General features: G+C 40.9%; 3 protein-coding genes across 3 annotated transcripts; 2 read left to right on the top strand and 1 right to left on the bottom strand.

Annotated features, from left to right (window-relative positions):
- The first annotated feature begins 308 nt into the window (after positions 1–308).
- LOC126597648 (uncharacterized) lies at positions 309–2,195 on the top strand. The gene is made up of 2 exons (XM_050264461.1): positions 309–420; positions 929–2,195. Exon 2 carries the CDS (start codon positions 929–931, stop codon positions 1,985–1,987), a length of 1,059 nt encoding a protein of 352 aa, XP_050120418.1. The 5' UTR covers positions 309–420; the 3' UTR covers positions 1,988–2,195.
- A 646-nt stretch (positions 2,196–2,841) lies between these two features.
- On the bottom strand, positions 2,842–4,354 carry LOC126594808 (membrane protein PM19L-like). The gene is made up of 3 exons (XM_050261063.1): positions 4,105–4,354; positions 3,638–3,815; positions 2,842–3,520 (listed from the first exon to the last, which is right to left on the bottom strand). Exons 1-3 carry the CDS (start codon positions 4,232–4,234, stop codon positions 3,286–3,288), a joined length of 543 nt encoding a protein of 180 aa, XP_050117020.1. The 5' UTR covers positions 4,235–4,354; the 3' UTR covers positions 2,842–3,285.
- Positions 4,355–9,109: 4,755 nt separating this feature from the next.
- On the top strand, positions 9,110–10,214 carry LOC126595350 (uncharacterized). Its single transcript, XM_050261674.1, has 2 exons — positions 9,110–9,358; positions 9,561–10,214. Exons 1-2 carry the CDS (start codon positions 9,110–9,112, stop codon positions 10,212–10,214), a joined length of 903 nt encoding a protein of 300 aa, XP_050117631.1.
- The last annotated feature ends 16,609 nt before the right edge of the window (positions 10,215–26,823 follow it).

Genomic DNA, 26,823 nt, shown 5'->3' with positions numbered 1-26,823 from the left:
CTTAATTGAGAAACTAATGAATATTTTTGATGTTGGACTTAATTTCTAACGGATGTCACCATAGGAGTTTAAATCCAAAATTTTTTACCACATGAGCTATCTTTCGAATACTATCATCATGAGAACCATTTATCTAACTAGGCTTAAATTAATTTAGTCCCAACATTATAACGATATACAGGTTTTCTTGTAAAAAAAAACCCTCTGCTTATCAGGCCGTCGAAATGTCAGCAAAAACGGCCCAGTCCATTTCCATTATAAATAAAAATATGATTTTAGCCCACTAAAAGCCCATCCCTCTAGGGTTCTTTGTAGTTTTGTTTCTATGAATTAACCATTACGACCAAAAAAAAAAAAAAAAAAAAAAAAAAAAAGGCTTCAGCTACTGATTTCTGTATCGACGCCGCGGCATTTACCACGGTATCTTTCTCTTCATCTTCTTCTCTCGTACACCCACAGATTATTGTGCAACTTAGTTCTCTTGATTTTTATTTAGCTTAAAAGAACTTCAGTAATCTCGTTTTTTTTGCTTAAGTTTATGGGTTTAATTTGGTTTCGTGGATGGTTTAGGGCATAATGTATGCTCATAATGTAAACTGGCCTTATCAGATTGCATAGTTCCATTATGTTTGTAATTTATTTCTTTTGCTGAATGCTGATTATTCTAACTGGATTTCTGTTTGATTTGTTTGAAATCTTACTGTTGCTGGGTTTTCATCAAATTTTATAAGCCGTTTTCTATTTTGCTTTGTTCATCATGGCAAATGAAAAGTTCTTAGGTAGTGGTTTGGTTGTATAGTGTGTGTGTGGTGGGAGGGAGAGGGAGACCCATAGTATTCTTTGTGCTGGTTTGATTCCTTCGGTTGGACATCCGTTCACAACGGTTATCTGGTGCTCACTATTTACCTCAATTTTGATCACTTTGCAGATGAAGAAAAAAAGAGAAAGTCATATCAGTGATTCCAATCCAATTCTCAATTTGAAGTCTATTATCCATCAGCATTGTCAATTCTTCGACATGTTAGTTGAGCTCATACCTGCTAGGTTCTATCTACCCGTTGATGATGATGATAAGCCATGGTTTCAAGGTCTCAGCAAGACTGCAAAAGCTTCAGCAAAGAAGGAATCAAAGGAAAACATTAAGAAAGCTCGAAGAGAACGGTTGGATCCAGAGAAGTCTTCTAAGACAACCCTTGATTTGCTAAAGCAAAGTTTGGAAAAGAAGTCAAACGATGAGAGTGATAGTGACGAAATAGAGATCAAGCCTGTGGTGCCTGTTCTGGAAGATGATGAATGTTCAGTGGAAGATGACGAACGTTCAGTGACATATGAACAACTCCAGCAACGGCTTCGTCATAAACTTGATGAGTTTCGGGCTGGTCGGCATTGTGAAGGTTCAGAGAGTGCAAGGAAAAGGATTGAGCGAAAGGAAAGATATGAGAAGAAACGGAAGAGAGAAGCCGTATCTGATGGTAAGAAATCTACTAGTGATGATTCAGCGGCTAAAGTGGAGAAAGATGTTGCAGAGGCTGCAAAGGAGCTGACATTCGGTTATGTCAAACTTGGGGACGAAGATGAGCTTGGTAAGACAAATAAGAAGAAAAAATTGTCAAAGTTGCAGGAGCTTGAGAGGGCAAAACAGTTGCAAGAAGCCAAGAAAGATCCAGACAAGGGTGAGATAATCTCGCAGAAGCATTCTTGGAAAGCAGCAACAAGTAGAGCTGCTGGGATCAAGGTTCACGATGATCCAAAGTTGTTGAAACAAAGCATTCAGAAGGAGAAGAAGCGGCATCAGAAGAATGCCGAGAAATGGAAGGGAAGGGTTGAAACCACAGAGAAGATGAAGGCAGATAAACAGAAGAAGAGATCAGATAACATATCGCAGAAGAAGCAAGAGAAGATAAACAGGAAAATCGCGAAAAGAGAGAAAAAGCTCATGCGGCCAGGGTTTGAAGGTCGCAAGGAAGGTTTCATCACCCAAGGTTAAGCTTGGAATTGCGTTGTTGTCAGCTTATTTTCGAAAGAATTAGTCTAAACATCATGTAAAAGTCCAGGGGAAGTTGATTTGATGGGTTTCCCTTATCCTTCTCCTTAAGTTTTGATTTCCTTGTGCTTTGAAATAGTTGCTGCTTAAGAGCTGATTCTTAATAGATGAATGTGATTCGAGCATGGCAGTGTTGCTGAGTTTTAGCTAATTTTTCTTGCGAACAGATCTTTATTTATTGTTGCTTGAGCTTCTGGTATTCTCTTTGATTCTATATTACCACATTTTGGTTGAAGGAAAGGGATATAATTCTTCTGTTTCTGGGCTTAATCAAGTTTTTGAATACTTGCTAATACTCGATTACCATTAACAACAAATTTAGAGGTATTCCAATTGATTTCTGCTAAGATCATGAATTCAACATCGGAATATTTAAGGCACCTTGCTTTCGGAAGTTTACAACCAGGCAAACCATGGTAGCTTTCTTCTGAGAAAAAACTAAAGAACGTTGTAAAACTTTAGTAGCTCGGCTCACCCACACCCATCCCAATTAAGTTTAGTAGGCCATTTCTCACTCGAATTTGTAGGCGACAAGACTTCGGAGCTTTGATTTGTTATTAATTTAAATCAAATTTCCAAAACTAAATAATGTAGTTATTAATTAAGTACTAATTAAAAATATTTATTTTAATAATGACACATTATTTGGTTTGTAAATTCAATTTAAAATTTTAAATCTTTAGCATTTCGTATTTAATTTTACTTCCTCATCACCTAGCTAGGAACCGAATCGGAATTCGCATTCAAAAACACCCAACACAAACCGATTTATATCAAAGAGGATGCTAAGCATGCACTAACTAAAACCATGCATACATTTACATATGATGTACACATACATAATGCTGAATATTGAACCAATTCCCACATTACAAGTCCGTACACACGCGCACGCAAACCCACATTTGGTCACCGCTTACATCCCTACCTATACAACACACAAAAGGAATTGGATCCTCTCTCTCAGGATCCTTCTGAGAGATATTTTAATCCAACGATTACAATTATTATAACTTTTAAAAGATCTCTTATTTGTAGTCGTTGTGTGTCGGTCAAGAGCATCCTAAGCCTAAGCTCATGAGAGGATCCAATTCCCCCCAAAAAACCACAAAGTAAAATACTTAAAATTCCACATTAAATTATGAAGTACAAAACCTTCCCAGAAACGGAGAGGAAACAAAAGAGCGGTTCACTCCCTTCGCATGTGGGAGTCTCACTGCTATATATGCTATCCCTATGCCTTAAACAACCCTAGAAGCAGGGACTCCTCCGGTGGTGCCCTTGTGTATCGGATCCCGGCCAGTAACTGGGTAGTCGGTGTCACGGTAACCCGGGCCGTACTTGCTGCTGAAGACGCCCGCATGAAGCATCAAGAGGTACAAGAGCTGAGTGAACGTCAGGATTATTACGAAAGCCTCCAAGACCTTCAGTCTCCATCCTCTGTATCCTCCAATGTTTATTTCCTTGCATGCTAACCTGTTAACAAGCAACACAATTAATCATCCGACTAATTAACCACACGATGAGTCTATTAAACAACATTAAGCGTGCTTAAGTGCTATATATGTGATCGAGTCAGAGTTTGAGATTTACCCAAAGGCCAGTGCAGTGAGAGCCCATGCCACGATGGCGGATGATCCTGCTGCAGCTAAGCTATCACTCCTCCAAGATCTGATGTGGTTTGCTCCGGCCAGCTTTGATGCTGTGCCCATCACTCCAGCCAATATGGAGAATACCAAAAAGAACATAGTCGCACCATTTCCTCCAAAACCTGCCCAAATTTTTACAATATGAAATTCGAGGCTACTCAAAAACCAAAAAAAAAACACAAAAAAAAACACAAAAAAATTGGGAGTCTGTGTTCTGGACAAGATGATATTCGAGGCTACTCTGAAAACAACTAACTACGACAAGGGAATTAGTTCAGAGACTAGAGCTAAGTTTTAAAGGGCTCATACTCTCCTAACTAACTGGTAAAATCTGCAGTAACTCGGAGTTAAAGTCACCATTAAACAAGAAAACCAACAAATCAAAGAGAGGCAGATGATGAAAAAACTTACTAGGGTGGTTAGTCTGGCCATTGATGAACTTGTTGAGACACCAACTAGCAAAACCGACAACGATCAAATACATGATCAAGTTGAGAAACAGCAATGGAGCTGCCACGTTCCTTCCCACAGTCTGAGCCATCTCGCCCTCAAATTCCACACAAACAGAAAAAACAGCAACAAATCAAACAGCTCTCTCGGTATTTCTTACAAAATATCACTGAGTGAACACACTTGGATAACGAAATTGTTTTGGTAAGAGCAAAGAGGTACTCTTTATAGAAGAGGCAACCGATGTCAATGGTGTTTTGACAGCCATGCGATACGTGTAAAGCAGTCAGATTTGCATGTGGATCATTGGTTTACAGGTGGTGCGACACGTGCCTTGATTTGCTCATTCTACTGCCCAAGAAACCCTTTTCCTTTGTGAGTTTCAAACTTTAAACAAACGGTGCATCATCCACAACACCAGAAATATCTTACAGGCATGTCGGCTACACTGCATAGCCATGTCCAACACCCCTGTGGGCCCACGCATCAGCGGTGGAGATCATGATAACCATGAATCGACGGTTGTGATGCTGAGTATTTCAAAACAAAGCCGTTTGGGTCTGGGGTACTTTTAAGATCCTCATACTTCTCTGGTCATCATAAAAACTTGATGTTTATAGCCTTTGGACTTCTAGTATGTAAATATCTGGCAATTAATAGTGGCAAAAAGTTTATCAGATTGGATAGAGCTTTCATTTTCTAGTATGATTCTTGTTTCGTTCTAGGGACTGGAACATCTTTATTAAGTTGTTATCTTTAACTATATTCAAATTCCTTCGGAATTAAAAGACTGCTTTGATGAGAAATCTATAATCATTCAATTCCAAAAATGAAATGTGATAATATATAGACAATTTTTTTTAAGAAAATCGATATCATTAACTGAGAACCATTACACCATTTTTGGGATGAGGAGATCCAAAATAACACTCGGAGGCTCCTCGATCCAGACTCCTCGAGTTCCACTAGACACTACTACCTTTGTCAAGCAATGAGCAATACCATTATTATTCCTACAAATAGAAATAAACTTTGAAGCAGTAAAAGAAGCTGCACTAAATATAATATCTCCCACCAGCAAGTCCATAGTTGAAGCCCTATCCACACAAGAGTTGACAATGGACACTGCTTGAAACAAATCACTTTCGACTTGGACCTTTTGAATACCAAACTGTTGAGCCAAATCCACCCCATGTTTCATTGTTGGCAATTCTGCCTGAAGAGTCGAGGAAACATTGGGCAAAAAACATGCCATTGCAGCCACGAAACCACCATGCGCATCACGGACCACAGCTCAAGTTCCACCCACCCGTGCCTGCAGCTTTGTAGCGCCATCCACTTTCACACGCACCCAGTCCTCTGTCATCTCCCCGTCCATCAAACCGCCACCAACCCACTACCCAGCTTCCGTTGCCAGCTGCTGTACCACACGAGCACGATCATCCACCACCTAGAATTCCTGCATCCATGCCACGACTCTTTGGGCCACCATACCAGGTGGCTCATTCTTACCGTTCCAAATACGATCATTCCTCGCTCGCCAAATATGCCAGACCAACATGCATATAACGTCAAAGACATATTGCTTAGTTTGTAATACCCATAAGGACCACTCCTTAGCCGAACTACAAGGAACAGAATCAGCGAGAAAGCTACATGGGGTCACAAACCACATTGCTCTTGCAAAATGACACTCCTTGAGAACATGTACCTCTGACTCCGGGGCTCTATTACAGAAAACACATGTCAAGTCCGATGATACTCCTTTCTTCGATAAAGTCTCCTTTGTCGGGAGAATATTTTGACAAGCTCTCCACACCATATTCCGCACTTTCAGCGAGACTTTGGCCTTCCCAATAGCCTTCCATACAGGAGTAAAAGGACTTCCTCCAGAAGCCGAAGAATTTGCACTTAGTTCTTGTGGCTTAATGGACTCCCAAGCAACCCAATACACACTCTTAACAGTGAAGATACCCCGATCATTAAAGTGCTAAATTAGCTTATCAGGCGGAAGCCAAAAACTAAGAGGTAAAGCAAGAATAAATTCCTTGTCTTCCTCCTCAAAAAGCTCATTCAGCACCGTGTCATTCCACATTTTCCTATCCACATCAATGAGGTCACAAACCTGCAACTCCTCCTGAGAGGAAGGCTGCAATGTTATGGGATGAAAAGTAGACGGTCAAGGCACCGATCTATCCTTCTAGACCTGCACCGATGCTCCATCCCCAATCAACCATCGTGTACCTTTCTCCAACACCACTCTAGCTTTAAGAATATTAAACCAACAATAGGAATAAGACGACAACACTGATGCATCCCAAAAGGAAGTATTGGGAAAATACTTAGCTTTCAACAATCTTGCTGTTAAGGAATCAAGGAATTAGGCAATTCGCCAACCTTGTTTCGCTAACACCACCAAATTAAAAGCATAAAGATTCTAGAAACCTATACCACCTTCCGATTTTGCAATGTACAATTTATCCCATGATTTCCAATGGATCTTCCTCGAATCCGGATCACTCCCCCACCAAAAGCGACCTATTAGTTGATGTAACTCATCATAAAAAGTCTTTGGAAGTAGAAAACAATTCATAGCATACGAAGGTAACGCTTGAGCCACCACTTTTACATGCAATTCACGTCCTACTCCACTTCAACACTTCCCTTTCCATCCACTCAACCGCTTATGAACTCGTTCCTTTATATAAGAGAAGGTTTGGCATTTATTCTTCGCCACAAATGTAGGAAGATCCAAATAACGCTTATGCCGATCCACCAACTGTACTCCTAGGAAGCTAGCAAGCCTTTGTTGCTCTCGAACCCTCACATTCGCACTGAAAGTAATGTTACTTTTCTCCAAGTTTACTTCCTGCCCAGACGCTTGGGAGAACACATCCAAAATATGTTGGACCTCGACACATTCATCCAAATTAGCTTTACCAAACAAGAAACTATCATCAGCAAACAATAAATGATGGATACTTGGTGCTCCTTCACAAATGTGAATCCCACTAAGAGCACCTGTCTGCTCCTTATGCGTAAGAACTGCCAACAAACCCTCAATGCACAAAAGGAATAAGTAAGGTGATAATGGATCCCCTTGACGGAGACCCTGGGATGGCTACACATACCCACATGCATCACCATTGACCAAAAACGAGTACGACACAGACGTCACACACATCATCACCACCGACACCTACTTACTGTCAAACCCCAACCTTAGCATCATAGCTTCCAAAAAAACCCACTCCACCCTATCATATGCCTTACTAAGGTCTAGTCTAAGAGCGAAAGAACTCTGATGCTATCAAATGACCAGGCACAAACGCACTCTGATGCCGGGAGATTATTAAGCTCAAATATTTCTTCAAGCGATTCGCAATCACCTTTACTCCGATCTTATAAGTAACATTACACAAACTAATCGGACGCAACTATGACATCTCCTGTGGCTAACTCACTTTGGGAATCAAGACAACATGAGTAAAACACACCTCCCGGAGCAGTATACCTGAAGTGTGAAAAGACCGGACTGCACTCACCATATCATGCTTAACCACATGCCAAAATTTCTGGAAAAATAGAGGTGACATACCATCCAGTCCTAGAGCTTTGGACGGGTGCATCTGGAAAAGGGCCACACGAATCTCCTCCTCTGAGTACAGCCTCAGTAAGTCCTCATTCATATCGGTAGTAACCTGTGGTGAACAAGCTCCCACAACCTCTTGCACCACACGGTCTAAGACGCCCTGAGACTGGAAAATATTCTGCCACTGTGTCCTCAATGCCAACCCTCGTATCCTGCCATACCCTAGTCGAATATCGCAACCCCTTAATATGATTCTTTTGTTTACGGTTAGACGCACGTAAATGAAAAAACTTCGTATTTATGTCCCCCTCCTGTAACCATTGGACCTGAGACTATGCCTTCAATAAGTCACCTCCCTTCCCAAAAGTAGATACAAACTCTCTATCAATTCACCCCTAGCTTCATGAACCGCAGTCGAATGAGGTTGCTCAAAGAGCACTCATAACTTATCACAGACCTTTGCAATCTCTGCCTTCGTAGACCCAAATACCTCATTTTTCCAAGCAAGCAAAGCGTACCTAGTGAACCGAATCATCTCGCACAATTGGAAGAGAGGAAGGCCCACCACCAGTTTACTCCATGTTGAGTTAACAGTCTCCTCACAACTCTCATCCCGAAGCCACATCTCTTCGAACCTGAACCGTCTACCCCTCATTCTACTAGGCAACTCCATCGCACTCCTAATTTCCACTAAAATAGGATATTGATCCAACTTCGAAGGATTGAGATGACATACCCTTGTCATGGGAAATAGATTAAGCCACGGTTAGGATGCGAGAACCCGATCAAGTCGACATCTAACCTCGTCCTCCCTGTTATCCATCTAGGTATACTCAGTTTCTACAAAGCCCAGATCAATTAACTGACACGCATGGATTGCCTCTCGGAATCCATCCATTTGGCTTTCCCTATGTTGATTACCACCCAATTGCTCTTCCACACTAAGGATTTCATTGAAATCCCTCATACATATCCATGGCAAGGGACTTCGTTGACCCAAACTCTTAAGTAATGCCCATGAAAGATGCCTATTTGATGTGACCGGATGACCATAAAATCCAGTTAATCTCCACTTCTGCTCTGCCCTGTGAACCCTACATTCCATTTCTATATGGTTCATTGAAAAAGATAATATCACAAGCTCCACCTCATTCATCCAAAAAACCGCCAACCCCCTAATCTCTCATTACTCGCCACTGCAAAAAGAATTATCAAACCCTAAACTACTTTGCTTCTGTAAAATCACACTTTCACTACATTTTGTCTCAGAAAGAAAGACAATAAGGGGACGATGTTATTGGGTAAGCCCCAACAAAGCCCGAACTGCATGAGAATCCCCTTTTGTTGGAATCGAAGTAGTGGAACATTCAGTTGATGAATGAGTTATTTTCCCAAGAGGAGTTGGATCTAATTGGTGGCATTCCTCTAAATCTACAGGATAGTGAGGACCGTAGGGTTTGGCACTACGAAGGAAATGGGAAATTCATTGTCCGGAGTGCATATCATGTTGTACAGGGGATAAATGTAGCAAATGGTGAAGGGGTAACTAGCTCATCATCTTCTTCTAGTATTGTTGGCGAGCAGTTTTGGAAAAAGCTATGGAGTGCTTGTGTTCCGAGGAAGGTCAAGATTTGTGTGTGGCGTGCATGTGTTAACATTCTGCCCACGAGATTGAATCAATCTTTGTAAGCGAAGATTGATGACATATGAGGTGTGTGTAGTTTGCGGAGGTTCGGTGGAATCAACATAACATGTTTTCAGAGCTTGTTATGTGGCTAGAGCGGTGTGGTTTTGAGGCCTGGGTGTTAGGGTGGATGTTGTGCAGGGAGAGTGTTTCATGAATTGGTTAGCTAATTTACAGCTTAATGGGCCTGCTTCGGGGTTTGATTTAGACTTAATGTTGAGTTGGGCTCTGTGGAAGCATACAAATGAGAATCTTTCTAGCAAAGCACTACAACTACTTGACATTGTACTTCAGACGGAGGGCTGGATGCAAGAATTCCATAAGTGGCATAAGCCAGCGACAAAGAAGAAAAACCGGGAGGTTCAGAGATGGGGAAAACCTGCGGAGGGGTGGATTAAATGCAACTTTGATGGAGCTTGGAATAAGGGAAATAACCGAGGAGGTTTTGGGGTGGTGATTCGAAATCATTTGGGGAAGTGTCTTACTGCTGCTGCTGCTGGTCTCGTTGAGAGGATTTTTTCAGCGGTGCATGTTGAGCTCTTTGCAGCTTGGAGAGCTGCAATTTTGGTCTGCTCTATTGGTACAGTGGAGATGAAGGTTCAGTTTGAAGGTGACTCGGCGATGGTGTTGGCTGCCATGCGGGGGAGTAAGGACGACCACTCAACCCTTGGTCTTATAATTAATGATCTTCGGTGTCTTCGCATGGAGTGGGTGGAGTCAATGGTTAGTCATATTCAACGGGAAGGGAACTCGGCAGCCCATCGACTTGCTCGGATGAGAATTAATAGTGTTTAGGAGGTAGTGTGGTTTGAGGAACCCCCATATTTGATCCAAGATATACTCCTTCAAGAGAGTGTGTAATTCTTTTCAATTGTTTATTTGAGGATAGTTCTCTTTTGTGCGGGACGCTCTTTTCCTTCGACTGGGTTGAAATCCCCAACAAGGTTTTTATCGAGGCCCATTATGCACACTATCCTCAGTTTGTACGAATTTGGTCTTACTTAATGAATATCGTACTTTTGATTAAAAAAAAAGGATGAACATGAGGCGGAGGAAGAGAACAAAAAAATACACACAGGCAATATAATAATCATATTGGTTTTAATTCCGGTTCAGTGGTATTTAGTTAACTGTTTGTATGAAATCATCATCATTTTTACTCTGATTCTAGACACATAAACATGCCATAAATGTATTAGTTCACATCCGTAGCTTGAGAAGGAGCAATTAACTTAATATCATTACTTAGGTGAAATAATAATGTATTTGTCTACTGTGTATATAGTCTAACAAGTTATGTTGCAACTTTTTAATATGACCCATTGAGCATGTTAAGTAATAGTCGTTCTTATCTATAAACCTACTTTAATAGTGTAACAAGACATCCGTGACTAGGGATGGGCAAAATACCCGCGGTTATAGGTAACCGTGGTTACCCGCCTATTTAAACTTCACGGTTACGGTTATGGGTAACCGTTTAGATAAATAAACAGTTATGGGTATAACTGTTTGCCCGTGAAATTGAAATAGATGGTTATGGATATTAACCGCGATTATAAACGGGTAACAATTTACCTATTTATTTTATATATGTAAAGTTGAATATTTTAAAAATAAAATTATATATATGCGGCTGTTTGACAGGGGATGAGAAGTTGTGTTATTAACCCAACAATCACATCTCTTCAATTTGAATGTTGCATCTTTTGATTGTTGCCGAAAAGACATAATTCATGGTCAACAAGTGTAAACATTCTCCTAACCATATTCTCTATCGGACAAAACTTAGATCAATGTTGTTGACTATGGTGCATGGTTTATATATCTAATTATAATATAATGTAGCTCATTATATATATTATGTTAATACTTTACATTATGGGTTAAATAACCCAAGAATATTATCTTCTAAACAGTTTTCGTAACCCAAGAATACTTAGCAAATATTATATTACCTTCATTGGTAACAGTTAAAAATATCGTCCGTAAACTATTATTTCAATTATTGGAATGATATAAGGACTTAAAAAATTAAAATACGAAAATGTATGATGAATGTACTTATAACAGTGTTTAATTGTCAAAAAAAAAAAAAAATTATGAATTTTTTTTTTAATTTTCAAGTTGTTAAAAAACATGTAGACGGGTGAAAAAGAGGTAATGGTAAAAAAAAAAAAAGACAAACGGGTTAAAAAGAGTAAATAGGTAAACGGGTATAAACGGTTACGGTTAAATGGGTAAACGGTTATGGATATGGTTAATCGTTTATAAACGGTTATGGGTATGGGTATAACCATTTAGGCAATTACCCAACGGGTAAACGGTTATGTGGGTATGAATATAAACGGTTATGGGTAAACAACCACGATTACCCGCCCGACATAACCGTTGCCCATCCTTATCCGTAACGTAGCAATCAACGTTGTTGCATTAATAACAATGTCATTTTGTAATTTGAGAATATTATGTAATATTAGACACTAAAATTTACAGTTATAATATTATTCTACATTCTGGTAATTTAAATGTTGAATCACATTGAAACTTTTTTTTTTTTTTTGGACAAAGAGGAACCATTCATAACAGCAAAAGCCAACAAGGAAAGGAAAGATTACAGGAACCAAACAGCAAAAAGAGTCAATGAGGACTCACCCTAGAGTTAAGACTAGGAGAAGACAAAACACAACACAACAGCGGGGCTAAGGTCCAATCTGCACTTCTCCACAGTCTCAACTCCAGGGGAATTAAGGAGGGCAGGGGAGGCCATCTTTGGACAAAATATGAACTAGAGAGGATGGGGGTCGAATGACCCAAACATCAGAACACATCCCTCTTTTACAATGCGACGCAACCCAATCGGTTGCACTATTCGCTTGACGAGGAACCCACCGCTAGTAAATCGAGCGAAACTGAGTAGATAGATTCCGAATTTGGATTAGCAAGGGAAAAATGGTCCAATTGGCTTTCTTGAAATCATTGTTTAAGCTCCCGATAAGCTCCTTCGAGTCGGATTCAAAAACCACATTGCTAAAGTTACTTTCCAATGCTGAACGGACGGCAAGAAGAAAAGCCTTAGCCTCCGTTTGAAGAGCTGAAGAAGAAAGGCAAGGGGAGGAAACCCCATTAAAAATCGACCCGTTTGATGAACGGAAGACAACGCCCAATCCAGATTGAAGGGAATTTCTTGACCAAGCACCATCAAAATTTGCCTTGATAACTCCAAGCGGGGGGGCTCCCAAGCATGGGGATGAGAGACAGTCAAATTCGGCAAAGGAGTACTGGGGTCTCCTTGAGACCCAGTGATCGTGAAAAACTCCGCCGCAGCCCGAGAAGCTTTCTCGGCTGTATACTCCGGGGAAGGAACAAAACCATGAAAAATACAATGACATCTAGATTTCAAAATCTCCCAACATATGAAGGATGCCACGGTGTAAACCCAAGAGTGCAAGTTCGAATTAACGTCCACTGTCCTCTTAAGCGTAGACCACCACACATCAAAAGAAGTGATGCTTGATCGGTCTAACCTGTAGTTTAGGGAGCTAGCAAACCAAACCCCAATCGTCCAAGGGCAGAGAAAGAGGACATGCTTCGCTAACTCAGGGAACTCTTTACACAGAGGACACAAAGGATTTTGGACAACCCTTCTATTGAAAAGGCCCAGCACCGTAGGTAAGCAATTAGTAGCCACACGCCAAAGAAATAATTTGATCTTGGGCAAAGATTTAATACTCCACAAAGACTTCCAGAAATCATTCCCAGCTTGGTGAGAACTCTGAGATTTGCCCCTACATAAGACCAGCTCCCTTGCCCTGGGGATATAAGAAAAATTATAACCACATTGAAACTTAATGTCATGTTGTAATAGCCTTAACGTGATAGTTGGCGTGGGGCCCAAAATGGAATAGTAATGAATCTCTAATATGATGACGTCCACACATAATATCTTACGTTCACACTGTAGTGTGACATCCACTTTGTAAAAACTAACGTTGTTAATGTAATAACAATAGTATTTTGTCAAAAAAAAATTGACAATTATAGATTTTGACAATTATAGTGTAATATTATGTTTCTTCTAATTATAACATTGAATCACATTAAAACTTAATGCCTTGTTGTAACAGTCTACGATTAAATACTGTGGGCCCAAAATTAAACAACTCCTTGATGTTCAGTCAAAAGTATTTAACGGTCAAGATAGTTCACTAAACTTAATCAAGGGAACCATAGAATTTTCTCGAATGTTTTAGGTGGTATGTTAATTGTATAGAATCTCACTTTATTGATTTCAAATTTTACTTTTATTATATTTTCAACCAATCTATGTTTTACTGTCGGTGCCTTAAGCCGCATGTCGAACAAATGCAACACTACTATTAGGATTAATTTGGTTATGCATCAAATTAGTAGGATAACCAAGCTAAACGAATTTGTTTAATGACTGGTTCGATTATATCCTTTCATAAGCAATGAAGAACATATTCCTCGGTAAAAGGCAAAAAAATAGTTCGTTTTGTACCCAACGCATAGCTCCGATTAAGAATATATCCTATATACTCTTACATATATAGAAATTTGAACCAAATGTTGAACAAATGATACCATTGAAGTGAAGAAATTTTGAAAGTGATATGACTTATAGGAAACTTTTAAGGGAAAAGATCCTTTTTTTTTATATATGAAAATAAGATTAGTTGGGAGGTCTACATCAATTCGAACTTTAACAAATCGAACCCGTCTATTTTTTAAATTGCACCTCATATATTATCCTTGAGTTCAAAGAAATTGACAAACACTTTGTGTTCTAAAAAGCATTGAAATTTCATCATGATAATTAAAAAAAACAAATTGTTTCAAATTGAGTTGAATTTTTGTAAGGATGATCTATGAATGGAGACTTACAAAATAGACGGTTTGGATCGTTGAAGTTCGATGTGAAATGGATTCCACAACTAATTCCCATTTAAAAAAAATTGGAATCCCTTTAGATAAAGGCCTGTGACTTAATTTTACATCGGTTTAGTGATGTAGTTTTTGGTATTAATATGTGAGATAAAATATGTTACTTTTATGGATTTTGAATTGCTTATGTGCATATGGTCTAATAGTTATAGGGTAGCTTTTGAGTTTCTACCCATACGTTTTGGATTCAAAACTCTTCCTTCTCCTAAATTAATGTAATTGTTTAGAACTATCACCCTCCCTTTAATAATAGTAAAAAAAAAAAAGGTTAGATGCTTTTAGAATAGGCTGAATCTAACTACATATACATGTACATTGAATATGTCATCCTTCCAAGTCCCATTTGGTGGCTGGATGAGATATGTTGTGATCAATTAAAATGGATTTGAGTTCAATTCGTTGTTCATTGTGTCAAAATTGAGATGAACATAATGTTGATGCACAAAATCAGTGAGGACTTTGGTACAATAGAAAGTGTTAAGTTTGTGACCTTCGCTAGATTGTTCCGGTCATAGTGTTGATAAGTATGTAAATGATAGAGACAGGGAAGCAAATACAAGATGTACGTGGTTCATCTAGATTGGCTACGTCCACGAAATATGGGAGTTCTCATTAATTGTGAAGGGTTTACACAAGTACATAGGTTTAAGCTCTCCTTTAGTGAGTACTAGTAAATGATTTAGTACAAATGACATTAGGAAATATTGTGAGAGAATGATCTCTATTTATAGAAGAGAGTTTCAAGTTTCATTCTGACATTGACACGTGTTGTGTTGTGATTGGCTTCTGATGTTGACATGTGTCGCGCTATAATTAGCTTCTGATGTCGACATGTGTCGCGCTGTGATTGGCCTCCTGGTTGAAGGGAAACTCTTATGGGTCCTTGAAAGTATAACGTTGACCGATGCTTAGTAGTTTCGGGATTGGTCAAGTATGGTACAAACAGTGCCTCCCTAAGTTCCCAAGTGAGGGAAGCTCCTCGGTTGGGGACTTGCAAGATCCAAACCATTGAGTAATTACGAAACTTCTAAGTACTGAAGTGTGGTATCATTTTCACTTGCCTTATCTGTCTCATATGTAGATGTGACATCTTCTCTAGAAGTACTTTTCCTTCATCCAGGGGTGGTATCTTTAACCGATGAAGATGCACAAGGTAATGTATCAATTTCACTTGAAGCTTACTTGTAGTTTTGGACTTGGTCAAGTGCGATACAAACTCTATAGTAGGAGTCCCCCAAGTCGCCGAGCTAGGAGATTTGCCGAAGGAGGTAACAGACAAGGTAAGCAATCAGACTTTCAAGCAAGCAACCTGGATCGGAGGTTCGACTTTGACTTCCGGTTGATTGTTCTCTTTCTCCTTATGTCGTAAACAGCAACAAAGATAGGGAGAAGCAAATAGAGAAAATATGATATGAGATACTTTTGCTTTTGAAGAAGTAACTTTCCACAGACTTATTCTTGAACTGGGCTGGAGGGTTTTCTGGTTTCCTCCAGAGTATAAGGTTTACTCAAGAATTTGAGGGTCAAAACAAGTCCATTAAATCAAGAGTGCATTCGATCTTGATGATATGGGATACTTTTTCTATTGACAAAGTAATAGATGAATCGGCATGTGTTCTGTTGTGCTTTTCTCCACATGCTTCCTTGTATCCTTCTCACTTGCCCTATCTGTTCCTTAGGCAGATATGGTATCTTTTCTAGAAGCATTTGAAGATGAGTACTCGAGAGCAATGCTAGGTAAGTAATCAGGCAAGGAGTTCCAGGTAGTCAGTTCCTGACTGGAAGCTTGATTCCAAGTGCTGACTGATTGCTCTCTTTGTCCTTATCTTGTAGGTAAGAACAAGACCAAAGGAAAAGACAAGGAAAAAACATGATATGGGATACTCTTGCTTTTAAACCTGATGATATGAGATACTCTGGCTCTGGTGTGGCTTGTTTGCAGAGGTATTATCAGGGGGAAAATAAGCTAAGTATTTCGAAAGACTCTGCTGAGAGTGCCCTCTCAGATGTGAAGAAAAGTTGGGTATTTTTTTATTTGCAGATTTGCCTAGTTGTGGAGGATGAAGGTCGACATATATAGAAATTGTCCCAACAGCGAGTAGTAACGTTGTTCCTTTACCCTTCTCGATCATAGTAATGTAGTGGGAGCTGTAAGATTCACGTGTTTTAACTTTGTCAGAGCACTTTGAAAAAGTGGTCTGTGGTATCTGGAAAGCTGATGTTGCATGTGAAGATTGCAGATAAGCTTTATCCAAGGAAATCTGGCTCTCAAAGTTCAAAGAGCAGTGCCTCTTCGATTTTCGAACAAGCAATCTTGTCGAGGACTTGGCTTTCGAGATTCGGAGAATGGTGCCTCTTTGATTTTTGAGAAAGCAATCCTATTGGGAGTCTAGCTCTCGAGATTTGGGGAGCGGTGCCTCTTCGATTTTTGAGCAAGTAATCATGTTGGGAGTGTTTTCTCGATGTGAGTAAAGGTTGGGCATTTTTGCCAGTTTACCTTGCCACGAAGCACGGAGGTTAACACACACAGGGACTTTCCACTTATCAAGCAGTGGTGTTGTTCTTTTACTCTTGTGGGTAATGGTAGGGTAGCTGGACCTTTAAAATTTATGTGTCTAAACTTTGTCAGAGATCTTTGGTAAAGTTATCTGTGGTACCCGAGAAGCTGATGTTACGTGTGGGGATTGTCGACATATTTTACTCAGGAAAATCTGCTTCTCAAAATCCGGAGAGTGGTGCCTCTTCGATTTTTGAACCAACGGCCTTGTTGCCCTTTCTTTTTTAGGGGCACCAATTATGTGCAAGAAGTACGTTCAGAGAGTTATTGCTTGCATGAATTTTCCCCTTATTTTTGTACTTTAGAGATTTATTGCACCTCATTTCTCCTTCATCATTTCTGAGAATGTCTGGCCCATCCGACCGTCTTTTTTACTTGAACTTTGGTGAAGAGGCAGCTATGCATTCTCAAGACAACATATAGCACCCATCCTTCTTATCCCGTACTGGTCCTCTTTCTGTTGGGGACTCTGTGATGAAGAATGATATGACCGCTGCGGTGGTGGCCATGAACCTTCTCACTCCCAAAGATAACAGACTATTTTCCAAACGGTCTGATGAGTTGGCTGTTAAGGATTCTTTGGCTCTAGTGTTCAGTGTGCAGGTTTTGTGTCTAATATGGCCCAACACCTATTTGCTCGAACCCGCCAAGTTGAATCATTGGTGGCTGAAATGATAAGTCTCAAATAGGAAATCAGAGGGCTCAAGCATGAGAATAAACAGTTGCATAGGCTCGCACATGACTATGTTACAAACATGAAGAGGAAGCTTGACCAGCTGCAGGAATTTGATGGTCATATTTTACTTGATCATCAGAGGTTTGTGGGTTTGTTCCAAAGGCATTTATTGCCTTCGTCTTCTGGGGCTGTACCGCGTAATGAAGCTCCAAATGATCAACCTTCGGTGCCTCCTCCTTCTGGGGTTCTGCCTAGTACTGAGGCTACGAATAATCACCCTCCGGTGCATCCTCTTTATGGGTCTCTACCGACTGCTGAGACTTTTCCTGAGCAACCTTTATGAAGGCTCCCTCTTGTTTGTTTATTTTGATTCATGTCTATGTACATATTTGTAACTTATCGGAGATATCAATAAACAAGTTTTGCTTCATTTCAACGTATTGTGTTAAATACACCAAGGTCTTCTTCACTAAGTTCTTTGAATTTTTTCTTTTGTTGAAGCTTTGAGAGTGAAGCATGTATGTTGAGGTTGTGCTCCCTTAATTTCTCGAGTGAGGAAAACTTCTCGGTTGGAGACTTGAAAAATCTAAGTCACTGAGTGGTTGTGAGACTTCCAAGTATCAAGGTGCAGTAGCATATGGTAGGAGTCCCCCAAGTCTCCGGTAGAGGGAGTTGACGAATGAGACATTTCCTTTCTAAGTGGTAGCCCAAAACTCCTCATTCATATATATTTGTTATGAAAGTTGTTAAACCCAAAGAAGAGGAGGCCTAGGCAATTTTTTTTTTCGAATTTTTGAATTTTCAAATTTCCGAATATATATATATATATATATATATATATATATATATTTAAGCTTTGTAGATGAAGCTTTGGTATTGAAGCTTTGTAGGTGAAGTTTTGAGGTTGAAGCTTTGTTGGGTATCATGAATTGATTTTACTTCACACTATCTTGATCAAGATAGTGTGAAGCTTTTGTAGGTGAAGCTTTTGTAGGTGAAGCTTTTGTGTTGAAGCTTTGTAGGTGAAGCTTTTGTGGGTGAAGCTTTTGTGATGGGTGAAGCTTTTGTTGGTGAAGCTTTTATGGGTGAAGCTTTTGTTGGTGAAGCTTTTATGGGTGAAGCTTTTGTAGGTGAAGCTTTTGTGGTGGGTGAAGCTTTTGTGGTGGGTGAAGTTTTTGTGGTTGAAGCTTTTGTTGGTGAAGCTTTTGTTGGTGAAGCTTTTGTGGTGGGTGAAGCTTTTGTTGGTGAAGCTTTTGTGGTGGGTGAAGCTTTTGTAGGTGAAGCTTTTGTGGTGGGTGAAGTTTTTGTGGGTGAAGCTTTTGTTGGTGAAGCTTTTGTAGGTGAAGCTTTTGTGGTGGGTGAAGCTTTTGTAGGTGAAGCTTTTGTGGTGGGTGAAGTTTTTGTGGGTGAAGCTTTTGTTGGTGAAGCTTTTATGGGTGAAGCTTTTGTAGGTGAAACTTTCGTGGTGGGTGAAGATTTTGTGGGTGAAGCATTTTTGGTGGGTGAAGCTTTTGTGGGTGAAGCTTTTGTGTTGAAGCTTTGTAGGTGAAGCTTTGTAGGTGAAGCTTTTGTGTTGAAGCTTTTGTAGGTGAAGCTTTGGAGTTGAAGCTTTATAGGTAAAGCTTTGGAGTTGAAGCTTTTGTTGGGTACCATGAATTGATTTTTCTTCACACTATCTTGATCAAGATAATGTGAAGCTTTTGAGAATTTGTAGTTGTCCTCCATTGATGAAGCTTTTGTTGGTGAAGCTTTTGTGGTGAAGCTTTGTTTGGTACCATGAATTGATTTTGCTTCACACTATCTTGATCAAGATAGTGTGAACCTTTTGAGAATTTATAGTTGTCCACCATTGATGAAGCTTTGTTGAATTTCCCAATTTTTTTTTTTTGGAAAACTAGAAATTTGTTGAATTTCCCTTTTTTTTTTTTTTTGGGAAACTAGAAATTTGAAAATGTGGGAGAGACAACATATACAAATTTTGCTTCCACACTGTTGAGCAAGAGATTGTGATGCAAGCCACACCTTGTAGTAGTCGAAGGTTTGGACGAACCATATAAATTATATTTGCTTCGAACAGTCTTGATCAAGAGTGTGTGAAGCTTTCTACGAGTTGTAGTTACCCTTCATTGATGAAGCTTTTGTTGGCACCATAAATTAGTTTTGCTTCACACTGTCTTGATCAAGAGTATGTGAAGCTTTTGAGAATTGCGGTTGCCCTCATTTGATGAAGCTCTTGTTGACACCATAAATTGGTTTTGCTTCACACTGTCTTGATCAAGAGTGTGTGAAGCTTTTGAGAATTGTGGTTGCCCTCCATTGATGAAGCTCTTATTGGCACTATAAATTGGTTTTGCTTCACACTGTCTTGATTAAGAGTGTGTGAAGCTTTTGAGAATTGTGGTTGCCCTCCATTGATGAAGCTTTTGTTGGCATCATAAATTGGTTTTGCTTCACACTGTCTTGATCAAGAGTGTGTGAAGCTTTCTATGAGTTGTAGTGTTTGCATTGTTACAGAGGGGAAATGTCTGAAGCAGATGCAAGAAGGCTGAATAGCTTGATCTTCGTATGCCATGCACTGAAGTTGTTGTTGGCTTGCAATAAGACTTTGTTGGTAACTATAACTCTTGTTGGGCATAAGTGTTCCCTTAGTTGAGTTGTCAAGCTTGAAGGTTTTTTATTATTTGTGAATGCTAGGAGTTCACATGTACAAGTTGTACCACTCGTCTTCTGGTAGGTGGAATGAATGGTGAGTTGCTTTCATCCCTTGGTTGGTGGTACGAAGGTGAGTTCCTTCATCACCATTCATCACATTTCATCACTTGGTTGGTAGCACGAGGATGAGTTCCTTCTTCACCTGGTTGGTGGCATGAAGGAGAGTACGGGTTGTACATTTCATCACCTGGTTGGTGGCATGAAGATGAGTTCCTTCTTCACTTGGTTGGTGGCATGAGTGGCAAGTTGCCAAATGATATTAGAGTACGGGTTGTACATTTCATCACCTGGTTAGTGGCATGAAGGAGAGTATGGGTTGTACATTTCATCACCTGGTTGGTGGCATGAATGGCAAGTTGTCAAATGATATTAGAGCACGGGTTGTACATTTCATCACCTGGTTGGTGGCATGAAGGAGAGTACGGGTTGTACATTTCATCACCTGGTTGGTGGCATGAAGATGAGTTCCTTCTTCACCTGGTTGGTGGCATGAGTGGCAAGTTGCCAAATGATATTAGAGTATGGGTTGTACATTTTATCACCTGGTTGGTGGCATGAAGGAGAGTATGGGTTGTACATTTTATCACCTGGTCGGTGGCATGAAGGTGAGAATAAGGGCAAGGTGTCGAGGCATATTCGACACAAAGTATGTTGAACCCTTTCGAAGCATAGTTGGCTTATGTATGAATGTGTTGGAATGTATGATTGAACGAATATATTATGAAGCTGTTCGTTTATTTGTATAGTCTTGTTGACATAGACTTTGTTTCATGTTGGAATCATTCATGTTGAAGCTTTGAACCCGAGTGTTTCATTGCTAGGAATGTAAGAGGATCAGGACCGAGTTGTCTAAATCACCTCTTTATTGAATTCATGCCAAATAGTCTTCGTTACATAGGATGCCGAATGGCTGAAGCTTAACACTTGTACAATGTGAGTTTACTTGTAATAGTACTTCAAGTGATCAGCGTTCCATAGATGGCCAAGGGTCTTGCCATCAGAGCTTTTAAGCTTGTAGAAGCCAGGGCGACTGATGCCAACAACTTCAAACGGTCCATCCCAGTTTGGACTAAGTGTTCATTCACTCGGAACTCTGTCGCAGAGTAATCTTTTCTTCATTACCCAGTCCCCCACTTAGAAAGAACGAGGTTTGACCCTTGAGTCATAGTAGTTGGAGATGCGCTGCTTGTAGGTGACATTCCTCAAGTGAGCCTGGTTTCTGTGTTCCTCGACTAGATCTAAGTTGACGATAAGTTGTTTGTCATTTTCGCTTTGGACGTAGTTCTGGACTTGGAACGTTGCTTGCTCAAGCTCAACTAGGACAACTACCTTTGTATCGAAGGCATGTGAGAATGGGGTTTCTCCTGTTGATGTCCGATACGAAGTGCGGTATGACCAAAGAACTTCGGGTACAAATTCTGGCCAACAACTTTTAGCCTTGTCCAAGCTGGTTTTCAAAGTTTGCTTGATTATTTTGTTGATGACTTCAACTTGTCCATTAGATTGGGGATGAGCTGGAGAGGCAAAACATAAGTTGATGTTGAACTTAAAGCAGAACATCCTGAACTTATTGTTGTCTAACTGTCGCCCGTTGTCAGTGACTATCGCATTGAGAATGCCGAATCTACAAAGGATGTTCTTCCATACGAAGTCTTCTATTTTTGCCTCAGTAATGGTTGCCAAGGGTTCTACTTCAGCCCATTTTGTGAAGTAGTTAACTGCAACGATTTCATAGTGGACCTTACCCTTCCCTGCAGGCATTGAGCCAATCAAATCAAGTCCCCATTGGGCAAAGGGCTAAGGGCTGATCATAGGAGTGAGCGGCTCGGGAGGGGAGTGAGGAATAGTTGTGTCGCGTTGACACTTATCACATGAGCGAGATATTCTGATGGTATCTTGGTGGAGTGTTGTGTGCTAAGGATCGAGATCCAGCATGATCTCCGCATACTCTTTCATGTATTTCCCGAAGGACAATTTTTACCTCTGAGGGCGTAAGGCATCTTAGGTATGGTAGGTTAAAACCCCGCTTGTAGAGTTGGTCATTAATGATCAAGTAACGGGTATCCTTGTATCGAATATGCTTAGCTTGGACTTTGTCATTTGGAAGGGTGCCATGAGCAAGGAATCTATAAATCAGGGTAATCCAATTATTCTTTTGTTGTAAGTTGCACACTTCCATAGTTATGGTGTTTGGTGCTGCCAACAATTCGACTTGAATTTTTCTCCCAATCTTGTCTTCCACAGCTGAGGTGAGGTGAGTCAAAACATCTGCATGACTGTTTGCTACTTGAGGAATTTGGGTGATCTGGTAGTGGAAATGTTTGAGCAACAATTATGTTTGTGCCAGATATGCTGCCATGGAGCTATCCTTAGCGTCAAAGTTGTTAGTGACCTGGTTAACTACCAATTGGGAGTCACTGAAGATATCAATTCGTTTAACCCTAAAATGTTTGGCCAAACGTAAGCCTGCTAGGAGGGCTTCATATTCGGCCTCATTGTTCGACGCCTTGAATTTGAAACGAAGAACATACTCCATTGCCACTTTGTCAGGGGTCGTAAGGACTAGTCCTGCTCCACAACCTTGTTGGTTGGACCATCAACATATAGATTCCATGCTGGGGCTGTTGGTTCTATTTTCTGAGCTTCCGAGGGTAATGAAACCATTTTTTTAGGCGTAGAAACAATGTCAACAGGATATGTGATGTCGGCAATGAAGTCTGCTACTGCTTGGCCCTTCTCATCTGGCTTTGGTTGGTAAGAGATGTTAAACTCACCCAATGTTATCGCCCATTTGATCATTCGCCCAGAAGTGTCAGGACTTTGGAATATCTGTCGAAGAGGATGATTGGTAAGCACGATGATGGAGAGTGCTTGGAAGTAAGGGCGAAGTATCGTCTCTCCGCATCTTGTAAGGCCTTGCTAGCATAGTAGACATGCCATTCGACATTACCATCATTTTGAATGAGAACGGAACTTACTGCTGAAGCCGATACCGACAGATAGATAATGAGAGTGTCACCAACCTCAGGTTTGGAGAGCAAATAGGCTTTACTCATGTAGTCTTTGAGGTTCTTGAATGCCTCGGCACATTCATCAGTCCATGTAATGTACTTCTTACTTCCCTTAAGTTCTTGAAGAAAGAAGTACATCTGTTTGTGGCCTTAGAGATGAACCTAGTTAAGGCTGCCACCTTGCCAGTAAGGCTCTGGATGTCTTTTGAAGTTACCGGTTCCTTCATGTCGAGGATTGCTTTGATCTTCTCGGGATTAGCCTCAATGCCTCGTTGGCTTATCATGAAGCCTAAGAATTTGCCAGAGTCTACGCCGAAGGCATATTTGTTGAGGTTCAACCTCATTCGATACCTCTTCAGAATGGTGAAAGTTTCAGATAGGTTGGTGATGTGTTGGTTAGCATGTTTGCTCTTGACTAGCATATCATCAACGTAAACTTCCATGCTCTTCCCAATTTGTTCGGCGAACATTGAATTGACCAGTCTCTGATAAGTCGCTCCTACATTCTTTAGGCCGAAGGACATAACTTTATAGCAATATAGTCCCCTGTCAGTAGTGAAGGCTGTGTGTTCTTGGTCTAGAGGGTTCATGAGGATTTGGTTGTATCTTGAGTAAGCATCCATGAAGCTTATGAGTTCACATCCTGCCGTAGAGTCTATAAGTCTGTCTATGAGAGGAAGATGAAAGCTATCATTCGGGCATCCTTTGTTTAGGTTGGTGTAATCGACACACATTCTCCACAAAGACCTTTTAGAGCAGGAGACTTTCTTTGGTCAGATTCTTCTTAACAAAGACAACATTTACAACTCACGTTGGATAATTGATTTCGCCTTTGAGTTTTTCAACTTCTGCCTTCATTGCCTCGTACCGTTCAGTGTTATAAGATCTTCGCTTCTATCTCACTGGCTTGGTCTTAGGGTCAATACTTAAGCGATAACAAATGATATCGAGCGAGATGCCTGGCATGTCCTCGTATGACCAGGCGAAGACCTTAGTGTTCTTTTGTAAAAAAGAGATCAATGCCAACCGAATAGGTGGTGACAAGGTGGTGCCAATCTTCACCATGCGATCTGGATAATCTTTTGAGATAGAAACCTTCTCCATCTCTTCAGCGGGTTGTGCTTGTTGGGTGAAAGAGTCATCTTGAGGATCGTTAGGTTGACTGTTGCCACTGTGAAGATCCAAGTTGACTTCTTCCGGGCTAGTCTTTATGACTTGGTCATGTATAGAAAAGGTTTCCTTGGGCACAAGCAGATGTTGTTGCTTGATCGAAGTTTTGTAACATGACCGTGCACTAAGTTGATCTCCTCTGATGTAACCATTACCATAAGGGGTTGGAAATTTCATCAACAACATATGTGTGGATACCATGGCCTTGAGATCATTGATGCATGTGCGTCCAAAGATGACATTGTATGTCGTTAGGCAATCAACCACCAGGAAGTTAATGGTAATGGTAGCTATGTAAGGGCCTGTACCAATGGTGAAAGGTAAATGTATGCTCCCTAAAGGTTGCACGATATCACCGGAGAAGCTTATCAGAGGAGAAATCGAGCGATCGAGCAAGTGTTCAGCTACATTAAGTGCCCTGAAAGCTTCAGCAAACATGATATTAACCGAAGCCCCCGTGTCTACCAGGATTCTTCGTACTTCAAAGTTGGCTATGTGAGCCTCCACGATCAGTGGGTAGTTGTGAGGGTAGATGATACATCTTTCTTCCTGAGGGTAGAAACATATTGGATCCCCGTTAGGCTTTTGATACTTGCCTCCCTTGCTATCTTCCATGTGAAACATTTGGTGGCCAGGCCTTAAAGCTCGTTCGCTGTTTTTCATGGCCCTATTGAAAGATTCAGATATGGGTGTGCCGCCGTTTATGGAATATATCACATTCACTTGGCGTTGGTTACGATTATCCCTTGAAGGGTGAAGAAGGAATCGATCAATTTTTCCTTCACGCGCCAAAGCTTCAATATGATCACGAAGGGTGATACACTTCTCGCCGTCATGGCCGTTATGCTCGTGGTAGCAGCAAAACGTGCCCATGTTCTTCGTGGGCTTGTAACCCGACTGCCTCGGCATTGGCTTTGGTATCAGGTGTGCTATGCTGGGGTAAATGGCCACGTATATGGCGTTCAAAGGTGTGTATGTCTCATACCTCGAGGTAGGGCCTATCCTAACACGTGCTTGGCCCACTGTGTTGACTGCCTGGAGGCAGGCATTATCGTGGCGATACCCTTGGTTATCGCGATAGTGTCCCTTACTCCTTTTACTAAAATGAGACTGGTAAGGATGGAAATCTTTCCTTTTGCCTTGAGGTTGATATGTCTGTTAACTTGGCGAAGTATTAAGTAAGGTAGGGGGAGGCATTATTGCCGTTTGGAAGGTCGAGGTCTTCTCATTTGGTTGGATCTGGCTTCCACTCCCTACTTGTTGATAAGGGGTGGCTGTGGGGGGTTTCCCTTGATATGTCTTTGCCTCGGCGGAGGCATGGTTAGAAGCCTATGCCATCACCTCAGAGTAAGTCTTCTAAGTGTTGGTATTGATTATGTACTTGAAGAAACAATCACGTAGGCTTGCCGTGAAGGCTTTGAGGGCAGTCTTGTCGTTTGCCTCGGCACAACGGGAATACTCATGGCTGAAGCGGCCAACATACATACGTAATGAATCGTATGGTTTCTGACGAATAGTGTACAAGTCATCTGCAAAGTGTAAGCGATCGATCTGGAAAATATGTTGAGAAATAAACAGTTTCCTCAATTCCTCAAATCAGTCTATCGTTTCAGGTGGAAGACGGCAATACCAGTTTAAAGCTCCGCCAGAGAGGGTGAAGGGGAAGATAAGACATCGCTCTTTGTCGGTGTGCATCCGGTATACCATGGTGGACTCAAAGAGGTTAAGGTGTTCAATCGGGTCTTCATTTCCAGTATAGAGTTGCAAGTCAAGCTTCTGCTTTGTCTTTGCTTTGAGGGGGTGTCGAGGATCCTCCTTGTAAGAGGGGCCATGCCTAGGTTGGTTCCAATCAGGTATCTCAGCTTGTCGTTCGACCTTCAACTTGTTTACTTCCTTAAGGAGCCATAGGACAAGAGGGTCCTGAGTGGAGTCATGTACCACTGGAGCTTTCTTTCGTAAATCTCTATTTCCTCTTGGAAGTAGGAAGCTTTAATCAAGAGCATGTGATTTTTCCCTATACTCGCCGTACTGACTTCTAAGGTATGTCTATCGGAACATCTCTGAGTCCTCTATACCTTCGTGTTCCTCTAAGACTTGTTTCCCCTTCCCCAAATTGGTAGTTGGCCTGGGACATGGGAAGGGACCGAGTCTTTCAGAGACCCTTGGGTCATTGATCTTCGAGCTTACAAGGATGGGATTGTCTTGACATTGCTTTAGAAAGTCTCAACAGTTGCAAAAGACGGCTTTCGATCCTTCCACTCATTCTGTAAGGAGGTGCCTTCCTCCACTCCTCATGCTTCGAGTCGAAGCAACTGT

The sequence above is a fragment of the Malus sylvestris genome, chromosome 13 (assembly GCF_916048215.2).
Source record: "Malus sylvestris chromosome 13, drMalSylv7.2, whole genome shotgun sequence".
In the NCBI taxonomy this organism is placed as follows: Eukaryota; Viridiplantae; Streptophyta; class Magnoliopsida; order Rosales; family Rosaceae; genus Malus; species Malus sylvestris.
This window is presented reverse-complemented; position numbering and strand designations above follow the sequence as displayed.